The sequence below is a fragment of the Gigantopelta aegis genome, chromosome 3 (genome assembly GCF_016097555.1).
Source record: "Gigantopelta aegis isolate Gae_Host chromosome 3, Gae_host_genome, whole genome shotgun sequence".
In the NCBI taxonomy this organism is placed as follows: domain Eukaryota; kingdom Metazoa; phylum Mollusca; class Gastropoda; order Neomphalida; family Peltospiridae; genus Gigantopelta; species Gigantopelta aegis.
This window is the reverse complement of record NC_054701.1, coordinates 54,775,039-54,796,816: the sequence shown is the minus strand read 5'-3', so window position 1 is coordinate 54,796,816 and position 21,778 is coordinate 54,775,039. Positions and strand designations below refer to the sequence as shown.

The 21,778-nt window shown below is 34.6% G+C and overlaps 1 protein-coding gene across 3 annotated transcripts in view; it reads left to right on the top strand.

Moving 5' to 3' along the window:
- Positions 1 to 21,778, top strand: part of LOC121368252 (plasma membrane calcium-transporting ATPase 2-like) — a 126,518-nt gene that overhangs the window by 31,505 nt on the left and 73,235 nt on the right. For all 3 annotated transcript variants that reach the window (XM_041492904.1, XM_041492905.1, XM_041492903.1), the window contains exons 3-5: positions 16,267 to 16,474; positions 16,767 to 16,964; positions 18,810 to 19,058. In XM_041492904.1, coding sequence (XP_041348838.1) covers positions 16,303 to 16,474; positions 16,767 to 16,964; positions 18,810 to 19,058 — 619 coding nt within the window. In that variant the 5' untranslated portion in view covers positions 16,267 to 16,302. The remainder of the gene's footprint in view (positions 1 to 16,266; positions 16,475 to 16,766; positions 16,965 to 18,809; positions 19,059 to 21,778) is intronic.

Sequence of the window (21,778 nt, the reverse complement as noted above, 5' to 3'; positions counted from 1 at the left end):
GTTGATAGTTCTGATTTATTGTAAGAGTAAAATACACCGACTACCATTTATTTAGTTTTTGTCTCTCAAAGTCAAAAGGTGAGATTAAGATATTAATTAAGTTGTCTCTGCTTTATGAAGTTAAAAGGCGAGATATAGGTATTACTTTATGGCAGCGGAGACACCACTCAAAAAACTACATGTAGTAATAAACATAAAACGACATATGGGGTGAAAATAAATATTAAGTTTGTCCTAACCCGACCAACCCACGGAAATCGGCCTGTGTCAAAAAAGAATTTTGACCTCTTTCCAGGAATGTTTATTTTTATTTTATTTAAAACGTGTTTTTTTTAAACCAATTTCAGTTTGGCCTAAACATGTGTACTATTGAGCTGTTGTTGATGTCAAACAAACATTTTAAAACCTATATATATACTTAACAAATCTTTATTAACGTTAGTTTCAGTTTGTTGGAAATGAGAAATTCTGTAAATTGCTATTAATAGTAACGAGAGTGATACTCATTGGTTAAATGTGCCCTTGTGACAAAATTGGGTTGGAGTCAGATGGTAGTTGTAACACTACATCAAGCCAGTTCATGGAGATGTATTTGTCTCAAGTGAAAATGTTCTTGGACAAGCACAGGGTTGAAAATTAGCAGTCTATAAGGCTAAGAGATACTAAGAATTTTAGAAAGGTAGTCCGTTGGGCAACCATTGAAATTAGGGTCTGGCAAATATGGCACCAGTTAAAAAAGAAAGACACTGAAACTGAATTGAATCGACAAAACACACTGCGTCTGTGCAGCAGAAGACATAGACCACATTCTGTTTTGACAGCACCGGACTCAGCCCCCCCCCCCCCCCCCCCCCCCCCCATCCCCGGGTCTTTATAAAAATAGAGCTCAAAACATATCGAAGACACTGCATATATTTTTTAAATCGTGAAAGTTGTCAGCTTATTGGAATGGACTGGATATATGCCATAATTATCTGGTGGAGCTACTATTTGACCATTGTTATTCAGTATTATGGTAAAAAGGAATCATTTAATTAGCTTACATTATTCTGGGACAAAATCCAAATCTATCAAGTTTTAACTCAAACTAACGAACGCATTCGTGCAGATACAAATTAAAAAAGAAATAAATTTTCCATTACTACAGGGTTTATTCAAAAGGTCAGTTAATTGATTGTTGTTGTCGGTATTAAGTTTAAGCGATTTGCATGAAATAAGAACAGATCAGAACTAAAGTGACACCAAGACGTTTTATAATATCCAAATTAAACGCACACATGGACGGCCACTCCCAAGGAAATCTTTTACTGGAGATTTTATCTCTTCTTGCATTGCCACAAAGTTTATTTCATCTCTTGTGCATCGCCAGGGCATGATTTAGCTCATTCAGTTGAGTGCTCGCTTAAGGTGCTTGCGTCGCAGGATCGAACCACGTTGGTGGATCCATTCAGCTGATTAGGTTTTTTCTCGTTCCAACCAGTGCACCACAACTGGACAAAGGCCATGGTATGTGCTTTCATGTCTGTGGGAAAGTGCATATGAAAGATCCCTTGCTGCATTAGGAAATATGTAGTGGGTTTCCTCTGATGACTACGAGTCAGAATTACCAAATGTTTGACAGCTAATAGCCGATGATTAATTAATCAGTGTGCTTCAGTGATGTTGTTAAACAAAACAAACTTCTGTTTTTTCTTGCATAGCCACAAAGAGGACTGCCACCTCACACTAGTTTATATACCAAGGCCATTATTATTGTTGACCTATTAAATAGCTCTGTATTATAATGATGAAGCAAAAATTGAAATATCTGTATCCACACACTATCTAAACACTTTGATGTTGAAATCAACTTGCAAGGTCAGTACACAAACATGCTCAGTAATCTACATACAGGTACCATGTAAGAGTCATGAAGATTGATCTGTGTATCTCTCTTTATTAGTCTAGGGAAATATATAGCCCATAAAGTGACTTGAGATTAAGGTGTGTCACTGGGAGGCATATCTGTCCTATTAACCGAAGAAGTATACCAGTTTGTCTTGGTTAGATATCTATGTCTACTTGTGTAACGGTCAATGGAATTTGAGATGTTTAAGGATTATAGTTTACATACAAATGAAAATACCCCATGTATTGGGTAGTATATAAGAGACCTCTTCGTGTAAAAAAAAATAGGACACATGCATCACCACCCTTAATTGCACACGACTTCTAGATTGCACACGACTTCTAAATTGCACACGACTTCTAGATTGCACACCACCCCCTGGATTGGACAGTTCCTCTGGTTTGCAAACCACCTGTGTACCGCACACTGCCTAAAGTTACAGTCCACCTTGGATTCTAAGCCAGCTCTTGTGCTTCAGATATCACCTGACAAACGTGAACTCAACTAGATTACAGTCGGCTTCACTCCACTGGTTAGGATAAAACGCTGCAACAACAAAATAAATATTAGTGTACCTTGTACATTCGTGGATAGTGTGCAGTATCCATGTATTTATGGTAATCACTTTACCAGTATAATATACTCATGGTTCTAACTACTATTACACATTTATATAGACTATAATGCTATCTGTACACATTATTTAATCATATTTTTTCTTTTTCTTTTTTTCTTTTTTTTTCTTTTCTTTTACTATTTAATCATAGTACCATCATTGTAATCACTAACGTTTTACACCAGTGTTCTTTCCAAAATGAAAACCAGCATTCATCTATCAGACTCCTGATAAAGTGCATTATCTTGTGTGACTTTCGTGGGCTAGTTCATGGTTCAGTGTTAGTTCAGTTTATCATCCTTGCATACGCCATCTGTGTATTACATTTCTTACTAATCAATTCCACAATACTCTACAACAAAAGTGTTTCAAATTGACTAACTTTTTAAACAATAATCCACAATAAAAATGTTGCAAACGTAACAGTACAATTTTTAACAATAATCCACATCAAAAGTAATGCAAATGTGATAGTTTATTTTTTTAGCATTAGTCCACAACAAACATAATACATAAAAACTATTTTAGATAGACTATAACACATTTACTTGACATGTGACACTTTGTTGTAAAGCGATTGATCGCCTTCATTCAACTAATTCTCTCATTGGTATCGTTCTTGTTCCAGCCAGTGCACCACGACTGGTATATCAAAGGCTATGGTATGTGCTATCCTATTCATATAAAATATCTCTTGCTACTAATTGAAAAATCTAGCAGGTTTCCTCTCTAAGACTGTCAAAGTTACCAAATGTTTGACATCCAATAGCAGATAATTAATAAATCAGTGTGCTCTAGTGGTGTCATTAAACATAACTATCTTTAATCCTCTGTACTAACCAGTGCTAAATATACATAAATATATTGAGAATATTTAATAGTATTTCCAGAAATAAATGTTTTACTCCATAAATATTTGAAGGTGCTTACTATAAAGGCTTTTAACACTGAAATCCCTGATTTAGTGCAAAGTAACCATAACAGTTGACTATTATAAATTCCCGCTTTGTGTACATGAATTTTAGAGGTTAAGATAGTTAGCTGTGGTCAAACTTGTCTTGGGTGGCACATAATTTATTTGTAAAAAAAAAAAATAACTTGTTTGTAAACAAAGAAAGTAACAATTTCAATTACTGGACTATAATACTTTGGTCTTATTATTATGTATACCTCAAATAATAGAACAGGTTAATATATACAAGTTGAGCTGTGATGATAAACCAAAAAACCCCAACAAAAAACAAACTAAATGTCCCTGCTTGTAGGAAAATTAAACATATAGCTGTGGCATTAACTAATGGTAAAATGACCATGTTAGCCTGCTTTGCCTGCTTTGTACCAGTGTTGAAGTGTAGACCAAAAAGCAGTCTTGAAAGGTCACATCAGTTATGGGCTCTATATTCCCTGGCAGCTTGAGCTAAGATGCCAAATATATACGACTGTGGCCATGCAATCAATATTATGTTATTGATTTTTGTGATCTGCAACTCATGGATCTCACATATATTCCCGTAGCTATGGCTGCCACTGAAGCAGGAGCAGGCGAAATTGCAAGATGGAAGTAGTTGGATTACCAGATAACAATTAATTGAGAATTCAGATTGGTGTTTAGTTATCATGTGATCAAGTTATTGAAATATATTAGCATGACTGGCTGTTTTAGGTGAGTATTTTTGATTTTTTGGTAATTTATCCTTGCAATACAAGTATATGTAATGGTGTGGGGGCGTTGCCTGCACATGGCATCTACTTTGCTAGTTAACATTTGTCGGCCATTTTAGAATGCAGTTGTTTTTTTATCATTTATTTGAAGATTGATGAACATGTACATGTTTGATAGTAGCCAGTAATGGGCATTTAAATGGAAACACAATTTGAAATGATAAAATATACAGAAATCCTCCCATTTTAGCATGCAGCCATTTTGTGGCATATTGCCTGAACATGAGGTATGTTTGACAGTAGTGGACACTATGTACACAATACATGACTTTTCAGTGGTGGTCACTGGTCGTTATTGTGGTGTATTTATAGAACAGGATAAGTAAATATTTGTTTTTTAAAAACACACACAATGTGATTACATTTTAGCAGAGTACATCTACAAGAGTTCTGCCATTCGTCTGTGTGTCTACCATCCTTCAATCAGTTGGGCTGTGCTTCTTTCTGCTAATTTAATGCGTATCAGATATTGTTGGATTTGGATCTGTGCTGGTAATTTAGTACTTGACATGATTACTGGTTTAGTTGAGCATAAATCTGATTCTATAGTCAGCTCAAATCGGATTGGGTGGGTTTTTTTAAAAGTCTTGTTGAAAATTGTTTAATTCTGATCAGTCTCAATGACTCTTACATTTAAAACTATTCAAAATGACAAATTTAATATTTTATAGCTACATTCAAATATTATTGCCTAGGTAATCAAAAATAAATTGATAAAAAAGAAAGAAAAAAGGATTATATTTTTCTACTCCTAGATAATGTAATTTTTTGTAGAGGAATTTGTATGTGCTAACAACTAAATCGGAATCCTATTTAGACAATTAATCCACTGTTCATATAATACATTAAATCATGTATAATAGGTAGCATATCCAATAAAATAATGTTATGTGATATGAACAGATCACATACTTTCAGAATTTGATAACTGCAAATTACATGTAAATTAATCAGATCACAGGACTGACTTTGTTGATTTCTGTATGCAGTCCGCAGTGTTTACCTAGTACAAATTGAAGTAATTTACTTGACACAATGTTTCTTCCACGTCTGCTTGAGTGGTTGGAGTAAACCAAAATGACGTAAAATGATAGTCTCTATTTAGCAGGATTAATTGTGTTTTTTTATTTAACTGATTCTAAAAATATGTGGATTTTATCTCTTTAACTATATATACATCTGTATATAGATCTATACATGTTGATGCTCTGGGTATGGACCTTTAAACATTAACTTTACTCCATTTCTCAGTTTTCTTGCCAATTGAAATACTAAGTCGCAGGTGGTTTAAAGGTTAATTTTTGGAAATGAGGAATGGCTGATTGATATAAATGTTTAATGATATGAAACAGTTAACCATAAACACATAGTCATATACTAGTATACTTCCTTAGTTTGCAAGATTATTCATTAACCAATAAAATTTATTTATGTCTTACATTATATTGCTAGTAATTTGCAAAGTACCAGTAGACCCTACATTTATATGCAGTGGATAATTGTAGACATTTGACCGACTACCTACTGTATATACTGGCTCTGTTACTGATACACATGTATACTAGTTGGGTAGAATGATGAATTGATGCATATATATACAGTCAGACCGTGTTACAATGATCACGTTCGTCCCTGGTTCACTTTGTTTTTATATCAAAATTATTGTCGTTACATCAAAATTGCAGTTATAAAAAAAAAAATTGTTTAATAACACCACTAGAGCAGATTGATTTATTAATCATCGGCTATTGGGTGTCAGTAGTAGCAAGGGATCATTTATATCCACTATTCCACAGACAGGATAGCACATACCAAGACATTTAATATACCAGTCATGTTGCACTGGCTGGAATGAGAAATAGCCCAATGGTCCCATTGAAGGGATGGATCACAGACCATCATTAAATGCTAAGTATATTATTATTAATCAAAGCACATTCACCGTGAGTCTAATCAGTTGGTACCTACTTCGTTTACAAAATGTCATAAAACTAGTAGACTTAATTGTTCGAAGTTATCCTTTAATTGAATGACTAAAGGCTTATGTTCAAAAGCAATACATGTCTACAGAGTTAGCTGACATTGGAAACTCCGACATCATGTGACACTGTCGGCTTGTGATGAGATCAAGGATACCAAATGATTGTGTGTACTGCTAACGTACTACGGCATCTGTGATTATGTAATGTTGTAAAGAGGTGTTTTTAGACGTCAGGTGCACGTTTGTTCCTAATTTGCTCTGTCGGTGTCGGAGGGTGTGAATTCCGGTGTAATGAACAGAAAAACATTGGTGCATGTTTGTTCCAGACAATTTGTGGTCGGATGGTGTACATCGTAGTAATGATTGTCGTTGTAACGAGGTTTGACTCTATATGGTGAGAATTTTTTGTTTTGTTTTCTCTGTTATCATTGCAAATGTATTTCCCTATTTGAGGTGCCAATTGCGAAATATTAGTATGTAAAAATATTTACTTTTTTGGTATTGTGCATTATAATGGAATTCACTTTCTGACCGACAGTGTAACTTTAAAACAAACATACCAATGTCTGCTAAAGGTACTTCTTTTTAACACATTTGAGGTGTTTAGTTATTCTTAGTAGTGCAAGCTAATGATAGTCTACTGTACACAGGTACATCAGATACCTTGGATTTCACACACTTCCCACTTTATGGTATCTCAGACTCCATGTCGGTAATTGTTTTAGGAATTAATGACCAGTCATGCAAATCGTGACATTTGGAAGACAAAGGCAAATATTTATAACACTAACAGTTCTTAACAAAGTGAATGTTATTAAATGTATTTCTTTTTTAGTTGTTGCTATTAGTGTTTGGTGTATATCATAAGTGATATTGTGACTGTTTCTAATTGTGCTCTGTTTGAAACATTGTTCATTACAGTGTAGTTCCCCCCGCATGTTTTAATAAATAAAAAACAAAACAAAAACTTCAAACTTTGACAATATGTTTGATGTAGCATAATTTATTTTAAATATGTTACTGTAATACAGGCATAATATTCTATTGTGTGTGTGTCTGCGTGTGCGTGTGTCTATGCAGGCCCATAGCCAGGATTTTGAGAGGGGGGGGGGGGGGGGGTCATTTAAGCTTATGGTGAGGCACGAAGTTGCTTAGGGGAGTCTAGGGGCATATTGGAAAGAAAAAAAACACCGGTAAGGGTGGGATGGGGGGGGGGGCAACCAACGTTAGGGTCAACCACACATTAGCTACGTGTGTGTGGGTGTGCACACACGTGTGTTAAACTTGTTAGCCATTGTGTAAAATCACTTTCATGAAATTGGTTAGCCCTGAAAAGAGCTGTTGGTAATAGCATGGAGTGCATGGTATAAGGAAGACATTAACCTAGTTTTGTCTGTCAGCTAATTTTTTACAAATATAAATTCATCATTTTGTAACAACTGTATGACATTCTGTAAGCAAACATGACAGGCAGTGAATGATTAGCCAGTGTTTAATGACAATTTAAATCCTTCTCTTAATACTTATTTTTCTTTTTAATACCCATGCTGTTGTGTTACCACAGTGCATATAAGTCTCTAAAACACGATCAAAACCGTTACAATTATTACAGGTGTATATTTTTACAGACTTTATGACATTCATTGCTACAATGTGAAACAAAAATATTTTCTGCTGTTTACGATTTTTGTGCCACATCAAGCAAAGAGTAGAACTAGGCCCCTGAAAATTGCGAGAATGATCATTTTGTTAGCACATTGCTCGCACAGATCGATTTTGTAAAACCTATTTTTCATTCGCGCATTGAATTCAGAACATCATTTATGTGGATATAACGGGTTACTCAAAAAGGAAACGGGTTATCTGAATGTTTTTTGCGTAACCGATGAATGTGTTACATACATTTTCAATTTTCAAAGGGCTGACAAGTTAGTAAAGCTTTATGCATCAGTTTGTGTCATTAACCAAGGGGAAGTGCATACTTTTGTTTTGAGGCTCAAATTGTGACACTAGATTTTTTTTTTTTTAATTTTTTTATTACTATGAAAATTTAATAACTGCACCAAGTGCATATATGAAGTTCTGTCTTGATTTATGTCTGTATTGCATGTAAGTAAGTAAGTAGGCTTACTAAGTTTTGTGATACTTGAACACCATGTGTTTCCCCGTTGAGCAATGTACAGTACATCTTCATTCACCATCAATTTTGTGGTTTAAAAAAATCGTGCACATCATATTATGGTTAATGTTTTTGCCTTGGGATAAACATTCAAAGTGACTGAAAACATGGTAACGGGTACATATTGTTAAATATTAGTATAGTATGGAAAAGATTTTTTTTTTTTTTTTAAATTATATAAATGGAGAATTTTATGTGAATAGTTGATGATTTTGCAGCACATACATGATGGATATAATTTTGTTTTGTTCCGAGAGCAGTGTGATTACAATTGATTTTTATTTATTATTGTGAACATTTCCTAAAACAGCCTTTTATTGAAACTGTCATTAAGTGGTGATATAGCAGAAATGCACTGGTGATAAGGACATAGTGTAATGCCACGTTATTGAAACTGAATTAAGGCTCCAGGCTCGGCTTCCTTTGGGCACTCATTACTCCAATCTAACTTGGTCAGTTGTCATGGCAATATCACAATGGTTACCACTTTAATTGATTGGAGACTTGGCAATCAATTTTTTGCACTTGTTATGCTGGATCATACACTTCATTGACTGGCCACCTGCCATCAACATGTACAGGTACCTGGTCATCATCTCTCAAGTGTCAGTATACCAAAATACATCATGTACAGGCAGTTAGTAATTACACACAAAAATAACAGTACCTTAATTCAATAGTCAGCAGAGCTGTACTATTTTAACTAGGTTTAGGAATAAATCAACAAGGCCTTAAATTTGAGGAAATTATCTATTTAGAAAAATACATGATACAGTTAATATCAGTTTACAATATTTACAGTATTTAAATTCATAATTATATAGAACATTTACACCATCCAACCAAAAATTGTCGGGGGGAAAATGAGCTTCAATGTTAATGTGTTCGGTACACCAGAATTTCCTACCTTCTGACAAAGTAGAAACAAATCTACTGTGACTTCTCAAAACACCTCTTTATAATGATCAAAGATGCTGTATTGGATTAAATGAGGCACTGTCAATGACTAAATTAGAATACACAGCCATATGGCATCCTTGACAGTTTTAAATCTCACAATTTGGGTGCAATGGGTTTTTTAGTCTGTTCTGAGCATAGCGGAGTCTTTTTCTCACAGTTAAATGCGGAGTAAGGTTGGAATTTGGCAAATATATTTTATTTCTAATTCACCAAAAAGCTAATTCGAAAATCATTTGTCGTTTATACATTGTAGATGTATCACCATTTTTGCTGTTTGATTAAATGAACTTGAATTTGGTGACAGATTTTCTTTGTAAATTTGCCGAATTGCTAATATTTTATTATATTAAACCCTGATATATGTCAAAATTACCAAATGTTTAACATCCAGTAGCTGATGATTAATAAATTGGTCTGCTCTAGTGTGGTAGTAGTGATGTTAAATAAAACAAACATTTTAGAGTCCGTCGTTAAATAAAACATTTCCTTCTTCCTTACTGAGAGAAAAAGTTATAGTTGTTTTGTTTAACATCACTACTACCACACTAGTATGTTTTACATCCAGTAGCTGACGATTAGTAAGTCGATGTTCTCTAGTAGTGGTGTTAAACAAAACAAACTTTTATCCTCGCAGTAATGTTATTAACAGCTGCTGAAGAGTTGTTAAACAAAACAATCTTTTTCTGAATATCAACGACACCACCACTGTTGGATGTCAAACAATTGGCAATTCTGATTCATAGTCATCAGAGGAAACCTGCTACATTTTTCCATTAGCAGCAAGGGATCTTTTATATGTACTTTCCCACAGACAAAAAAACACATACCACGGCCTTTGACCAGTTGTGATGCACTGGTTGGAACGAGAAAAACCCAATCAGTTGAATGGAACCACCTTTGTTCCTTCGACGCAAACACCTCAGGTGAGATCTCAACTGACTTGATATTCAGAAATGCATTTCAAGTTATTCTAATCTAATTATTTACCTCGGCATCGTGGCAGGCCATCGGTCTACAGGCTGGTAGGTACTGGGTTCGGATCCTAGTCGAGGCATGGGATTTTTAATCCAGATACCGACTCCAAACCCTGAGTGAGTGCTCCGCAAGGCTCAATGGGTAGGTGTAAACCACTTGCACCGACCAGTGATCCATAACTGGTTCAACAAAGGCCATGGTTTGTGCTATCCTGCCTGTGGAAAGCGCAAATAAAAGATCCCTTGCTGCCAATCGGAAGAGTAGCCCATGTAATGGCGACAGCGGGTTTCCTCTCAAAATCTGTGTGGTCCTTAACCATATGTCTGATGCCATATAACCGTAAATAAAATGTGTTGAGTGCGTCGTTAAATAAAACATTTCTTCTTTTTTTTCTAATCTAATTAAAGCATAACATTTCAGTGGTTTTGAGGTGAAATGTTTTGAAGTTGGCATCTTTATACATAATTTGGGCATGATTATTTTGGGCATTATATTGGGTACAAAGTTTTATCACCTTGACTTTTATTGCAATCTAAAGCCATGTTGTTTGACATTGTCTGCTAAATCTGTAGACAGGCATTTCTTTTAACGATAACCTTTCAGTCTGTTGTTTTTATGGCAATTTATAAATGTGCAGGACAGAAGCCCTGGCACAATTCATATTTGTACCAGTTAAGTTTAAGCTCTACTATTCAGTCTTGTGGTATACCGGTAATTACTAGTGTTTTCCCTAGCTGGTTTTAGCATGGTGCAGCATGCCTCAATAGTCTGGTGCCATCTTGCATTAATCAGCGCCATGCATGCTGCCAGGAGATTAAAGAAGCCTTTTTCAATAATTGATTCTAAAATTGCCTTTATAAAACACTAAAAAAATGTATGATTAATTAATAAAATATCCCTATTATATATTTTTCCTTTTATTACACTTAATTACATTTATTTTTATTTCAATTATTTTTTTTGTCTTTAATGAAGAAAAAAAAGTGACCTGAAAATGGTAAATTACCCCAAAGTCTACCATGACTTGCTAAATGTCTAAGGAAAACACTAATTGTAATATAATAACTACCAGTACTAGTAGTTTTCCGTACATCATTATGACAATGGAAGTAATTTGCTACATTGACAAATTTGATATATGGACTCCGTGACAAAGGGTGAAATGTGGCCGTTTTACTGAGGTCTGTCTCTATACGGCACTACTAATCACCAATTGTATGTAACGTTACTGCATGTGTTCACACCACCATTCATTGCAGTACATGTACCTACAAGTATATCACTATATGTATCTGTAGCTGAAAACTCAGAATAGTTCCTTTTAAATAAACATTCATTTCTTTGTTAATTTTGTGTGGGTCTTTAACAATATCCTAACAGTTTGCATTATGGAACCTGCAAGATATTTGCTAAGGAATGAAAATTGTAGGAAGTGTTTATAGTTTAATAAAGTTAATTATGATAACATTTAGGTAATGGTGAATATTGGCAATATAAATAAAATAATAAACTAAATAATGCAATGAGAATGTAGCCCCAGTTGTTGTTTTTTAAATCACCGGAAAAAAACCCTCCCAACCCCAACCCCTCAGAACACCTCCCCAAAAAACAAACAAAACAAAACAAACCCTGTTTTATAGTATATGTACATTGTATTCACAAAATTGAAGATCAAAGCAAAAAAACCTGCTCTCCCAAACTTGTATGATAATATTACATTTTGTTACATTTTCAAAGCCTTTCATCTATTTAGGTAGTATATTCAGAAGTGGTACTCTTAATGTATGCATCATTTGTCATAATGAAAAGTACTAGAATAATTGGCTATTGCTTAACACTGTGTTATCTGTTTGCTACTTGGGTAAGTCTTTATCATGCTAGTTCATATGTACATGTGTGTTCCTTCAGTGACAGCATCAATAAATCTCTGTCACTTTAGTTGCCATGACTTCCTTGCACTGAGTGACACAGCCTGCAGACTGAAGGGAAACGTGACATGCCAGAATTAACACTACCTGAAACAAAGTAATGTGCACACTGAGCTGTCAACAAAAATATATAGTATTCAAAGTTTGTTACGGATCACAAATTCTAGATCATCTGGTGTTAATGTTAAACAATACTGACGTACAACAGAGATAAAATGTTTATCAAGGCATAGGATTGGTGCACCACTAAAAACTATTTTGAGAGATCACTCATGAAGATCAATACAGATAGGAACTACAATGGGACATCTCCAAATCATACAAAATGATGGCAATATTATATATACTCTCCCAAAAAAGTTCTCTGAAACCACCAACTACTTGAATATATATATATGACAAATATTAACATATCATTTCATAAAACCAGTACCAAAATGATGCTCAGAGCCCCAAATTTACATGAAACAGGCAAATGTCACAATTTGCATGCTGTGACATTGTTATATAGGGATATAAAGGACACCATCGGGGATTGCCTCTGAAACGGTTTCCTCCTCAGTGCTTAACATTAAAATACCAAACAGAAGAATAATGCCATAATGTTAGTGAAATATCTCAAAACAGGAATTCCCTCAAAACCGGATGTTTTGGCATCCTTTTTCAAAAATCGATACAGAACTTAACCTCTCTAAAAAGGATCCCTCTTAAAACGGAACACCCAAAGATGTCTGGTATAAAGGGGTTTCAACTGTATTAGATACCTTTAAGCAAATGCAAACCAGGGTGTTGTTGCCGGGTTTGCAGGGCCACCATAAGAAGACATGCATGCATTAGAACAACACAGGAAGCACTCAACAGTGACCAAGCCAAGTCTACATCAAACACTAACACACACTACAGAAATTGTACTTTGTGCTATGGAATCAATGGTAAAACATCCCTCAGTGCACCATTCACAATCTTAGATATGCATCATATTTGTGTAGCTGTGATTGATTGCAGCATGAGGAAGACAACCAATACTGAACATTTTGACACCCCATGATTGGTTCACATCATGTTACAAACTTCAAACCCAGAATGGAGTAGACTACAGTTAAAATGTTCAGTAATCATAACGTGAAAAAAATAACATTTAACTGAAATAAATGTTGTAGGAGTCCGATGTAAGAAAACTTTTTTGTGAGAGTATATCTTGTGTGTGAAGCTCTTGCCACAATAACAACCTGGCATCGTTGCCTCATGCTCCTAATCAGTCTGGTATCCGTGGAACGATTGTTTCATTCCAAAAGTGCAACTTTACGTAACGACAGTCACTTTTCACTTGAATATAATTTCACGCCCTTGTTTTGACTTGGCACACAATAAATATAAGTTAAATTATGCCACTTCCCATCAGCTTTAACACAATATAAATATTTATGGAAGGTCATGTGACTATTTGTTTACCAAAAAGAATACATATATATATATTCTCATTATGCAGTAATTTGTAATACTATGTGCCAAGAGTGAAATATACTGGAATTGCACCAGTTTCTGTGAGTAACCAAATAAACACACTCTTTATTGATAGATCAAAATAATCTATTAAAGTGCACTTATAAACAATTCACCTAACATATATTAAACTAATTGATAAAATTATAATTTTTTAAATTGTTATGGTAATTGTTTCCTCTCTGACTTGACTTGACTTGACTTGACTTGACATGTAATTATTGTTTCGATATGTGTACCCAGTCACTGTTTGGAACTTCCAAGTCATCAAAAACACTAAAAACCATCGGGTGTGGAGATATTTCACAATTCGTGGATGTCATTAGGCCTACATTTAATTGACAATGTTTAGTTTTATATTTAGGAACACTTGATATCATTACATGGCAACAGTCAATTGAAAAAAAAATATTATGCTTAAAAAATTGGAATTTCTGAACAGTAGAAAAAGAAACTTGATTAAATACTGGGAGTCTCCCACAGAATCTAAAGAATTGACAAGTCTGTAAATTCTGTTATATAATGTATTAAGATAATCGGCATAAATTAATCCATTTTCCAGAAAGTGCTGCTCCAAATTTAACCAATGTGACTAACCACTTATTCACCAAGGAAGATATCAAGTTTTCTATGTTATGTGCATTTACAGTAGAATGTAATAAATACTGTTCAGACTTGCATGTAACAAAAACTAAATTGGCATTGAGATTGAGATTAAACGTTAGTGCAGTACGCTGTACCTGCTGCCTGATTACCAATACCTTACATAGTAATCTGAAGATCATGCATGACCCCACTGCCAGTTCAAAATAAATAATATATAGTAAGTCAACTTCCGATGCCTTCGGATTCATCTGACACTTAATTGGAGATAAGTACATGCTTATGCATGTGTTCAGTTGAAGTGTTCTAATTGTCACATGACACTAGGTTGTCACTAGGATGTATTTCTAAAAGAAACATAACCAATACCATGTATCATCAAAATTGTCACCTGAAAATGCTAGATTCTATAGATATTTGGACAATGAAGAACACCCCAAATGTTCCAGAAAAAGAAGAAGAAAAAGTAGGTTTCTCCAAGAAGTATCATACGTTGTTTTTAGAGGAAAATGTACCTTTAATCCATCTCGGCGTATGGGTTAAAGGATGTCCTCATGATAACTAGTGCGTAATCTACAACATAAAGGTTTCTTCTGAAATTCTATAGACACTTCTCTTTTTAATTCACAGCATTTTTATATAATATGTACAGTGAAACCTGTCTAAACGGGATCATACAGAGGACTAAATATTTATCCAGGTTCCAGTGTTTAGAGGTTGACATTTTAGAATTTAAAACATTTGTGAACATGAAACTTGGCCAGTTTTGACAGGATTCTGATTTGTTACAGGTCCGGTTTAGACACGTTTCACTGTACAAGCATTTTCTCACTTAGTAAAAAACCCCACTGTAACTACCGTATATCTTCGCCTGTAAGTCGATCTCGGCTATAAGTCGAGTCCCTAATTTCAAGCCCTGAATTTTTTTTTTTTTATTGACCCGTTTATAAGTCGACCCATGAAAAACTACTTATAAATATTGAAATATTTCTTATTTTTAGCACATGAGAACAATAATATTTGAACAAAAGAAAATTATTTTACAAACTTCGGTTTTCACGTTTTGTACATCGCAATATGATCAGACTATTCCAATCAAACTATCATTATTACATAGCATCAAAACGAAATATTCCCTTAGAAGAGAGTGAAAGCTGTTTGACTGTTACTGTATAGTACTGTACAGATGGTTTTGTGCACAGACAACAACTTTATTTATAAACACTGACAACAGATCACTACGATAAAACTGAAAGTATCACGTTTTGCCGCCATATTAATACATGTAAGGAGGATAACTCTGGAAAGTACACTGGTTTTTGTACCAAATGATGTGTGTCCCTATTGCTCTAGATAAGTGAACTGCAGAGATCAGTCTATTTTAAGGGAAAGCTTAGTAATATTCATGAAGTTAATCACCGCCAAAACATTGTTTGAACAACCATTAATGCCAGTGACCAGATTTCAAAATAAACTCCGGCAACAGGTAGTTAGTATTGTTTACATTTTTACTATTAGTTATGACTGTTAATTTAACTAAGTGGACTGTTGTCTTGGCATGTGAGTGAGATAGTACGCCTTTTCGCATAACCAAAACCGTTCTAATGCCAAAAAAAATAGGTTATAAAAAATAAATGTGTCAAATTAACATATTTGAGTATAAATACATGGCATACTTCAACAATAAAACTTGTAAAATAATCCCCAAAACAGTAATATTTTTTGGTGAAATTTTTTTACCCTCTTATAAGTCGACCCCCCAAGTTATAAAACAATTTTTAGGTGAAAAAAATTCGACTTATAGGCGAAGATATACGGTATGCATATGTCATTGCATCAATATTTTTGTCAGGTTCATGTATCCAGTATACTTCTATTTAGTAAATAAATGTGTGATTATTTTTCTTTTAGCAGGTTGCGTGCTAGTTCTGCCTAGCAGCTGAGAGAATGGCCGCCCCCAAAGAGATGGTGGATGGGCGGCCGGCTGAATACGGCATCCAGTTGAAGGATCTGCGTGATCTGATGAAGCTGCGTGGTGATGAAGCCTACGAGTATATCCAAACCACATATGGAGGTGTGCTAGAGATTTGCAAGAAATTATACACATCTCCCAATGAGGGTTAGTATGCTTACTAAATAATCTAAAGAAACAAAATGTTTTGTGTGTGCAAGAACAAGATAGATATACACGTTTGTGGGCATGTCTGCAGCCCTCAACTACTATCTATATAAAAATAGAAGTAGGTGTCATCTGGATCCTAATTGAAAAAGTTAACGTAGAGGGCTGGTCTGTGTGTGCTAGGTCTGCTACAATTAAATTAAATATTGTGTGCATCAAATTTGGTCTATACCTGAAGGACTAAATATACATTTATTTGTGTTTACTTGTTTCTTCTTTTTTTCTGTTGCAGGTTTATCAGGGAACCCAGTGGATTTGGAACACCGACGGAAAGTGTTCGGATCTAATGTTATACCTCCAAAAGCCCCAAAAACATTTTTGCAACTTGTATGGGAAGCATTACAGGATGTGACATTAATTATTTTAATTGTGGCTGCATTAATTTCTTTAGGATTATCTTTCTATAAACCACCTAAGGATCCTGATGCTGGTATGTATTTTTGACGTGTATATCATTTGAAATAATTCAAAGTTTTTGTTTTGTTTGAAGACGACACTAGATCACTTTGATTAAATTAATAATAGGCTGTTGCTCGTCAAACATTGGGTAATTGTTTTGCTTAAAAGCAAGGAATCTTTTATATGTGCACTTACCCACAGACAGGATAGCACAAACTACAGTCGTAGAGCACTGGTTGGGAGGGGGAAACCCCACATCAGAGAATTTTACTTTTATTAGGTTTATTTTTATTTTTAAATCACTTCACCTCAGCTTCAACTTTTTGTTTTATGGGAAAAATATAATCAGGTATCGCTATTTGTATTGTATCGTATCTTGGGGTATGTATCGCGATACGTTTCATATCATTAAGTTTTGTTTAACGACACCACTAGATTTATTAATCATGGGGGGGATGTAGCCAAGTGGTAAACCGTCCGCCTGATGTACGGTCGATTTGGGATCGATCCTTGTTGGTGGGCCCATCACTCTATTTCTCGTTCCAGCCAATGCACTACGACTGGTATATCAAAGGCTGTGGTATTGACTATCCTCTCTGTAGGAAGATGCATATAAAAGATCCCTTGTTACTTGTAAAAAAATGTAGCGGGTTTCCTTCTGAGACTATGTCAGAATTACCATGTTTGACATCCAATAGCCGATGATTAATAAATCAATGTGCTCTAGTGGTGTCGTTAAACAATTTTTTTTATATTAATCATCAGCTATTGGATGTCAAACATTTGGTAAGTTTGACGTACAGTGTCAGAAAGGAAACGCACTACATTAGTAGCAAGAGATCTTTTATATGCATCATCCCACAGTCCGGATAGCACATACCACAGTCAGGATAGCACATACCATAGCCTTTGATATACCAGTCGTGGTGCACTGGCTAGAACGAGAAATAGCCCGATGAGCCCACCAATGGGGATCGATCCCACACTGACCACGCATCAAACAAGCACTTTACCATTGGGCTACATCCTGCCCCTACGTTTCGTATCATGGGCTATGTATCGTCAGTTATGTATCGTGATATGGTTTGTATTGTGACACCCCTATTAGCAAATGAAATCACCGTTGATGGACCCATTCTCTGATTGGGCTCTTTCCTGTTCAGTCAATGCCCCATGACTAATATATCAGAGATCATGGTATGTGATGTCCAGTTTGTGGGAAAGTACATATTAAATATTAATTGCCACTTATGGAAAAATGTAACGGTACCTGTCAGAACTATTAAATTTCTGATATCCAATAGTGGTGTTGTTAAATAAAACAAACTATAACTATTTTCTTCTTAACAAAGGAAAATTATTTTATTTGTGACATAACTTGATAATATTCTAGATTCTAATATTTTGCTACTTTGTAGTTCCTCATCAGATAAATACTTGTTGTCATGTAAATTATTAATGTTTTTATGCGAGACATTCATTTATCTGATTTTTAAAAAGAAATCTTCATGAGAAATAATTGATAAGTGCAGTATGTTTACAAGCAAACCAGCATGAATATGAACTCGGTGGCAAGGAAAACCACTTTTTGTAGATTGTCATGCAAGTCATCAGAACTGGGTTGATGCCATTATCAGATTAAATACATCATACAAATTATTTGTAGGTCTGTTACTATAAGTAGAGATTTACACAGTCATTTGGTGAGGAAGTTTTATTGAAATGTAATTGTACTATCATTATTATAGTTTATAAACTATGCTGACATGAACAAATATTGCTTGGTGCAAGTAAAGGTGTTAGTATTGTAATAACAATATGGAATTCTTTTTAAATGATGTTTATCCATTTGTGAAATACTTTGTGTTTTGTGCAGATTACGAAAGCGGAGAGGGTGATAATGTTGAGGAGGCCGCCGGCTGGATAGATGGCCTAGCTATTCTTATTGCTGTTGCTGTTGTAGTTCTAGTTACTGCTTTTAATGACTGGAGTAAAGAAAAGCAATTTCGAGGACTCCAAAACAAAATAGAAGATGAACATAAGTTTTGTACTATTCGTGCTGGGGAAGTTGAGCAAATTTCAGTAGGAGATCTAGTTGTAGGAGACATCTGTCAGGTAAAATATGGTAAGTCTGGCTTGTATTTTATTTATGTTTGTAATGTTTGGGCTTTATTGGTTACAGTATCAGGTGGCATGCTTTTGACAGCAGTTTTATCTACCTACTGACTATTGGTCAAACACAAAATAAAACTTATGATTCTTTAAAAATACGTAATTGATATTCAGTGGAACCTCGTTAGTCCGGACAGTATGGTTATTAAAAAAAATGTCTGGATTAACGAATTTCCGGATTACTGAAATGTACGTGATGAGTAACCTCCCTTGATTCACAAACAAAATAAAAACGACACATTTGATTTTTAGAACCAGACATTTCTTCAACCAGTTTTGTTCTGTTGATCCGTCTCGTGGTGTGAATAAGGCGCTATTTGCATGTCTGTGAGGCCAGTCTACTATTCAGTAGTGTACTGCTAGGTGCTTGTCTTAAAGTTAGAAAATGCGATTAAATAAAATGAAATACTGTTTAAGACATGTTACATTATTGATATTAAATGTTTGATTACTAGCGACAACAAGTTTTAAATTTTATTAGTCGTACCGGTTAATGTTGTAAATCTAGGCCACGTGGTTGAGTTCATTTCCACGAAGTGGGTACGTTGTTGAGGAATGCATATTGTTTCTCACTTATATACAATCATTATTAGTTTAAAGTTTTTATGTTTACGGATTATATTTTAAACATATAAAATGGCAAAATTATAATTCAATTCTGCTATATCTACTGATATAATACTAGCACTGACATGATACATCCCTCCGCCCCTAGCATAGAAATACAACTCTCTCAAAACCGGCGTGAAACTGAATGAGCATTGTTCCACTTGTGAAATAGTCGTGAGCCAGTGTTTTGATAGCAATAACATATAAAGACGTTTCCTTTGTCTTTATTTTGGGTGACTGGCAATACTCTTGAGTTGAACACCAAAACAATTATGAACAGTATTCAGTAATAAATCATACAGGTAAGTTAGGAGGGTAGTTACAAAACGAGGTCATGGGGTACCGTAGGGTATGATCAAGAGTTACCCACTTTTAAAAATAAAATACTCTTCTTTTTTTTCATAAAATAAAACAGCCAGTCTGGTCATAGATCAAAGAAATTATATTTAAAAAAACATCAAACACTTGTGAACACTTGTGCTCTATCCGACTAACACTAAATAAACACAGGTGAATGGTTAAATAAACTGTGGTGTAAAACCCCGTGCAGCCATTTTATCTCTCTCGATTCCTTGAGCGTTAATTGGCAGATTACTTTTATGTTCAGTCAGCGGCGACCGGTCAAACGAAGCAATTTGCCTTTACTTTTTACACTTGGTTCAGAATTATGACCGTCCGGTTCCAGAAGCTGAATATCTAAATTAATGAATATCTTTACTGAGTGATCATTTCGTTTTGCAAAAAACCCATCCGTAAGGTGAGGATTCCGGACTAATGGAGTCCGGACTAACAAGGTTCCACTGTACCTATGAGCAAATCAGAACGTGATGAAAAAGGTGAGGTGTGTTTAGTGGCAAAAGTGATGAAATCTTCTGATACGTGAAACAATAGATGATGAAGTAGCTTTTTGTGAATTGGTAATGAAATACATTTTCCAAATGCTTTTGTTTTTGATAATTTGGTGAACTACAGTTTAAACCCAGGTTGTGTAGGAATTTAAAGCTTGGCATTCTATTGGGAATCAGATTGAAATATTTCATCCATTGTCAGTTTACACTAACCATTCGAAGATTGATTAATAATTTATTTATTTATTTTTCTTCAGGGATCTTATATTTGTTTGATACTTTACTTTTTGGACATAATTATTATTTATTTTTACAAAAAATAAATGGTGATAATATGAAAAATAAAAACTTTGTTATTCACATTTTTCAATTCCTTATGTAATTAGTAGCATGTGTCAAAAGACTATATTGTGCAGTAAATGTCATTAAACATAAACTGAACATAACTGTAAAGGTTTCCATTAGTACATCAAGGACCAAGGAGCTACAAGGGAAGTAACTTTCCATCTGTTTGATAGGAATAGGCTAGGTGGCAGCAGCTGGTTCTTCATGAAAATAACAATATATTACATTTCCAGTAACCTTAATCTACAGACTTAGTCGTAAAAAACATTGAGGGAGTGATTAATTAGCATTGCTCCCCTAACTTAGATTATGGGGAACCATTTAACCATACCAGATTAATACCATAATACACATTCTCAGGCTATGGGGAGCTAAAAAAAAACAAAAAAAACTTTCATCTGGGGATTGATGGGGAGCAAAAGTGATTATTCTCCTTAGACAGTGAGCTCTGAGTTTACAAACTGCAGAGGTGTCGGTAAACAAATATCTATATATACATACATACATACATACATACTGTATAGCACGCATAAAATTTTAGTGAATTTAGCGAGGCCATACAAGTCGTTAATACATGTATTAAATAGAGATACAACAGACAGCTCGGAAAAACTTATGCGATTGTTTTGTCAGTGATTAACTGAACATAGCATGATGGTTACATGATATTAATTAAACCATATGAAAATAGTTGGCATACACTTGAACTGCAATATTCTATTGAATTTAAGTTGTCTGTAAGCTGCATACCATGAAAACTAATCAACAATATTATTTCAGCTTATCGTGCAACTTAAGCTTATTAGTCCCCTACCTATCCAACCAGACTAGGTTTTGTCAGTGTACTACTTCTGTCTGTTGGTCGGTCGGT